Raw genomic sequence first — 6,018 nt, 5'->3', positions numbered from 1 at the left:
GTACTTGCTCTTATGAAAAAGTACCACAGTTCTTAACTGTAGCATTTGTTATAATAAGGCTAGCCGATTAATCATTAGCAGGCCAATAATTACGTTTTTATTAATCTATATTGCATTTGTTATGAGAAACAACAGAAACAATAGCTACAACATGCCAGTTGTAATATAAATCTTAAGGGAAAAATCTATTCCCTTAACAGACTGTCTATTATATATTCTACAAGTTAGACAAAATGTACCACAATAAATAAGCCTGCAGTAAAACGTGATAAATTATAGTAAAGGTGGCCATGAGTAGTTTAAAAATATTTTAATGTTAGTGCTGGTGCAAGATTACGTTTTCTCCTCTTTTTAGTTTGTGCCTTTTTTTTTAGAGTACTTGCTAGTTTTGGTTATTGTTTTTTTTTTTAAATACGCCCCTGTCCAAAAACAAGCCCACCCTGAGGAAATACACACAAAAATGTCAGATCTTGCTTCATTGCACTGGAAAAAACACCTTTAAATAATTTAGGTTTAGGATTTAATGGACAGGGTAATAATTTGAAATGTGCATCATGATTATTTTATTGAACTTTTGTTAATTTGTATTAAATGTGAGAAGTGAAATGTTTTCTAAAACAGATATATTATATACAATGTCAATCACTGGAAATATTTACTCCTGTTAGATGAATTTTATTATTTAGTATTATTACACATCAGTACATTATATAGCATTTTTACTTAACAGCAGTGGCAAAAATAGCTTGAAATGTGATGAGTTTCTCTCTTTTATTCTCCATTCGGACATCTGTGAATCCAGAGGACTGCAGTGCTTCCATGTAGACCTCAGGACGCCATTTGTCTCCAGTGAGCACTTTCATATGAGCAGCTTTAATAACACTGTCTCGTCTGAGAGTTGTAACCATAATACCACCTGCAGGGACAGAAAATGATACATTCCACAATTATAACAAAAAGACATGCAGTTGGGTCCATCAATCTGACACAAAATTTTCATTCTCAATTCATTTTGGATGATATCATGTACTGTAGTTTTGAACTTATGGAGTTCATGCATCTCTAGATAATGAGAGGCATTCTAAATACTGTACAAAAAATAAACAATAAATAAATAAACCTTTTCAATAAACCAGTTCCAGTTCCATCGGTTTCTTTTATGAAGTTTACCATCTTAAATACAAAAGCATAGATGTTGATTTGGACATTTGATTGAATCACTCAAGTTCTCGAGATCTCACCTGGTTTCATCACTCTGTGAATCGCTCTCGATCCTGCTTTCAGATCCGGCCAGAAGTAATAACAGTTGCAGTGAAACACCTTGTCAACCGTGTTTTCCTCTATCGGCATGGCCACCAAATCACTGTAATACAGCAGAGCCTTTCCTCTTGAGATCTGCTCCTTCATGCGCTTACTGGCCATCTCATGCATGTATTGAGAGTAATCCACCCCGAGCAGTTTTCCCTCCGGACCCGTGAGGAGCTGCACTGCCGCTTGCAGACCGAAGCCCGGCCCGTGACCGAGCTCCAGCACCTTGTCATTGGGTTGTATGTTGCACAATCTCACTGCATTCTCCTCCAAAATCAGATTGTGCCATTTAAAGAACTTGGTCACCAGCCATCCAGTTACAGAATATGTGGGGTGACCCAGCTGTTTCCCCACTTTGGTAGGCAGCATTTCTATGCTGAAAACAAAAGAATAAAACTATACTGTATGTGTATATATATTGTAGATGGACCCTCAATAGTTAGGAACTCAGAGTGTGTGCTCAGAGAGCTACTCCCTCTCAGAAGGTTATGAGAAGGGGGTTGTGGGTTCAGGGAGCCTGAGGTAGGGGAGTGTGGGAGAAAGTATCAAATAGCAGCAGGACCAGTTCTTCTGGAAAATTTTAGGGCTGTGCTACATCCAACAATTTTAGCAAACATCCCAGTATAATTTAGATAAAGTGCCCGGTAGGGGACATGTTCGGTTCACTTGTTGTGGCCATGAAATATTAATTTGTGAGAATGTCATATTAACTTATATTAATTACACAGTTTTTGTAAATAAAAATAACTGTTTTATTGTATTAGAGACTGTATGAATGCGTTGGTTACTGTTACGGTACTAAATCACCTTAGATTGTCAGTTACTACAAGTAATTTCCAGTGACCAAGAGAGTAATGAAACAGGCAGTTGTATCTCAGCTTTATGAATTTACTCTATTAGAAGTTGAGTATCAAGAGATCGACTCAATATATGTACACTCTCATGATTTAAAGAGTTCACATAAGTGCAAATACAATGTACATATAAGGAGCGTAGGCCTACGCAAATAACAACTGAAAACAAATAGTTACAACAGATTTAGACCTCAAGGATACATAATCTTGCAATTATACTGAGATAACCAATATGAGAAACAATGCTCCTGGTTGGTTTTCACAGTCTCAGGAACGTTCAGATATCTGGTTAACTGTGAACTTGGGCATTGAGCTGTAGTCTAAGGTCCACTGATGCACAACATCCGAGGAGAATAAATGCAGGTCCATAAATGAATGTTTGTTACTGCAAACGGATCTTGTTCATGTGGTGTGTATAATTCTTGGGTGTGGTTCACATGCATCCATTTTTCTTCTCATCTCAAAAGCAGGTAAAACTCGCTGCCTAAATTCATCATAAGCACCCAAGACCTTATTTTTTAACTGCCTCCAAAGTATCAATTAAAATAGCCAACTGAGTTTCCGAAACATCTGATTTAAGACGCTCACGTGCACTACGAGCTTCCATTTTCCATTGGTCATATAAAGATACAATCTTTTTCTCTCTCTTTAACTGCTCTTCTTGCTTATAGGCTAACATTTTTTACTGTAGGAACAGGTGCACGTTTTGAACGGCATATATTTTCACTTTGAGTTTCTACATGTTGTCTGTCAACTTGCCTATTTACCTCTGAGCCGGTGTCTGATTTTGACATTCTCTCATATTTGTAATTCACCAGTTACACAATTCACATTTCACAATCAAGTTAATTTGACAACGAACACTCAGCAAATTCACTTTAACCACAAATTCTAAAACATTAACTCTTAAATGCAAAACTGAATAATTCGATACACTTTAGTCCATTAACAGGTGAACTGCATATGCAGCAATGTCCATTACCTTTAAATCGCGCACGATAAACGAGAGAAGATTTGTCCCTTCAGAACTAATTTCATTTCTTTATGTTCGATACTCACTGCGATCCACCAAACCATTTGGAAACAGTTCTCTTTCTTTAAGTAGTCCATTAGATCGGTTCATTTGCTGCCCGTAGACTTATACAGCCTTCCGCTGAGAGCTAGCTTTAATCTTGGTCCGTTGAAAGAACAATCACGCTGTCCCCGACGAGCGCAACGACACCAAAGTTCCTTCACCAACCATGGCGTTCCTTGAAGCAGCACCGCGGATCGACGATGGCAAGCTCTTACTGTAGCTCCCTGGCTTAATAAAAGGATAGACGACTCTGCGACTGGTGATTTCCAGACGTTATTTGAATGCTCGTCACTGATATAATCACCGCTGAATGCCGTAAGACATAGCACATCACTGTATCACTTTGTGAGAATCGACCGTAAGAGCTTGTACAAAAAAGAAAACACCAAATAAACACTTATTCAAGCATATTTAAATATAACACAAAATAACAAACAAATAATCTTACTATAAAGAAAACAGATCAAAATAACAACAAACATAAACGGGTAACAAGAAATCTAAAACTATACCTTGTTCTCCATTTAAACCAGGAGCTAAATCCTTTTGGACTCGTTGTAAATCGTGAACCTTTGAAATCGTGACCATGTGCGTCTAGCTTTCGCTCCGTACTGACATTTTTGGCGCAGACTCTCACTATATCCGCTCACGCCAATGACCGTCAAAATAAAAGACTTCTGTTACCATAACACAAATAAAATTAAGTGACATACAAAATATCAAGAATAAAATCGACACCAAGCTAAAAATGAAATAAAATAAAATAAAAATACAATGAAATCATTAACAGGGGGTGCTCACACTCTGTTCTTTGTGGGTCCTAGCACCGAAGTATAGTGATGAACACACTATACTGTCAACAAGCACTGTCCTTTGGATGAGACGTTAAACCAAGGTCCTGAATTTCTTTGGTCATTAAAAATCCCAGGATGTCTTTCGAGGTGTGACCTCAGCATCCTGGCCAAATTTGCCCATTGGCCTCTGACCATGGATGCTGCACACTGGTGGTGGATGAGGAGACCCCCCTCACAATGTAAAGTGCTTTGAGTGCCTAGAAAAAGCTCTATATAAATGTGCTGAATTAATTAATTAATATCACTTCACTTCAGCACGGAAGCTGTAGGGGTTGGGTGCCACTTTTTTTAAATATAAAATTTCTCCTGTTTTTTGGCTAGTCAGGGAGTTAGTTCAGTTCCTGTATTTTTTGTTCAGATTTTTACAAAAAAGGACATGGAGCACGTGGAAACACAAGACATGGGGACAAAAGTCTGACAATTACTCACGCCGTGCAACATCCAAAGGGGAGGGGGTGGGCGTTCTGTAGGCCTCAAGGGACAGGGTGACAGGATAGATGGCCTCCAGGGCGGTGCCCGTTCCGGGACCCACGGTGGAGCAGGGAGCTCAGGAGGCCATGGCTGGTCAGGGGACTCGGGAGGCCATGACGGATCTGGAGACTCCGGAGGCCATGGTTGGTCAGGGGACTTGGGAAGCCATGGCGGTCCCAGCCTCTACGGCTGGAGCCATACTGAGTTCTGGGGGGGTCTCTCCTCAACCACCACCAGTGTGCAGCATCCACTTGGATGATGCGACGGCAGCCACAGGACAACGGCGCCAGTGCGCTCACCACACACCAACTACAGATGGAGAGGAGAGAGAGTCATAGAACCAATTAAGAGGATGGGGATTATTAGGAGGCCATGATTGAAAAGGTCTAGTGGAGGGGTTACAATTTGGCCAGGACACTGGGGTTACAGCCCTACTCTTTACGAGAAGCGCCATGGGATTTTTAATGACCCTTATATTTAATGTTTAAATAGTTAATGAATTTGATTAAATTAATCAAAGAGAACAGAAACAGTGGAGGAATCATAATCAAACTAAACAAGAACAGGAAACAGGAAAAAACAAAAAAGAACATGGAAACACTGGGAGCATGTGGAAACACAAGACACGGGGACAAAAGTCTGACAGAGCCACTGTCTCCAAAATTACTTAATTATTTAATAATGACAGACACAGTAATGCATCATGTTCTATAATATCATCAAGTTTGTAGTGTGTTCCAGGGGATTAAAACGTACAATATATTTTTCAGACCTAGTGGAGAAATAGTAACTACTAATATAGTAATAGTAAATGTGTAAAGTTGCATAAACTCATTCTAACTTAGTGTCATATCCATATAAATCATTATTATGGTTTCTATGGCTAGGACCTGCAGTTCCTAAGAGGAATTAAGTTTACTACTAGACTAAAAACCTCAAACCTCCTGAGAGGTTTGCGATTGTAGCTCCGTGTAGCTTCGCTTTTCTGTTGAATCTCTATCTTATATTCACTCTCTGTTGTTTAAGTAAACTTAATTCCCACCATATTTCTGATCAAACTAATCTGACTAATTCGATCGTTCGCTTTTAATCCAAAGCCGTGAGTGCAGCACGCATGCAGTGCGTTAGCATTTGTTAGCCGGTTAGCTTGTCATTCGCGTTTCCATTCTATTACTGTTTTCTTTTTCGGTTTTCTTTTTTTTTGCTCCGTTTCATTTCTCTCTCTCTCTGTTTTTCACGAATTTATCAAACAACAGTGGTAAGACAGAATCAGTCATCAATCCCGGTGAGTAATGGCTTCTTCTCCTGCTATTGTTGTTTGCACCGCTTGCCATTTTTATACAGTTTATCTCTCTCTGTCGGCGACAAGGGATTCACATGTGATCCTAAATTTTAGTTGAGGATAGTAAGAATGTGAGGATGGTAAATATGGCTTTGGATGCTACTAGCTCAGGGA

General features: G+C 39.2%; 1 protein-coding gene across 1 annotated transcript; it reads right to left on the bottom strand.

Annotated features, from left to right (window-relative positions):
- Positions 1-719: 719 nt before the first annotated feature.
- LOC306860539 (putative methyltransferase YdaC) lies at positions 720-1,677 on the bottom strand (the record flags this gene model as incomplete). The annotated part of the gene is made up of 2 exons (XM_079402268.1): positions 720-916; positions 1,242-1,677. 2 exons carry the CDS (start codon positions 1,675-1,677, stop codon positions 720-722), a joined length of 633 nt encoding a protein of 210 aa, XP_079258394.1.
- Positions 1,678-6,018: the final 4,341 nt, after the last annotated feature.

This window comes from Barbus barbus, assembly GCF_936440315.1.
Source record: "Barbus barbus genome assembly, chromosome: 41".
NCBI classification, from domain to species: domain Eukaryota; kingdom Metazoa; phylum Chordata; class Actinopteri; order Cypriniformes; family Cyprinidae; genus Barbus; species Barbus barbus.
Note: the sequence above shows the minus strand (reverse complement) of the source record. Positions and strands in the feature narration are given on the sequence as shown.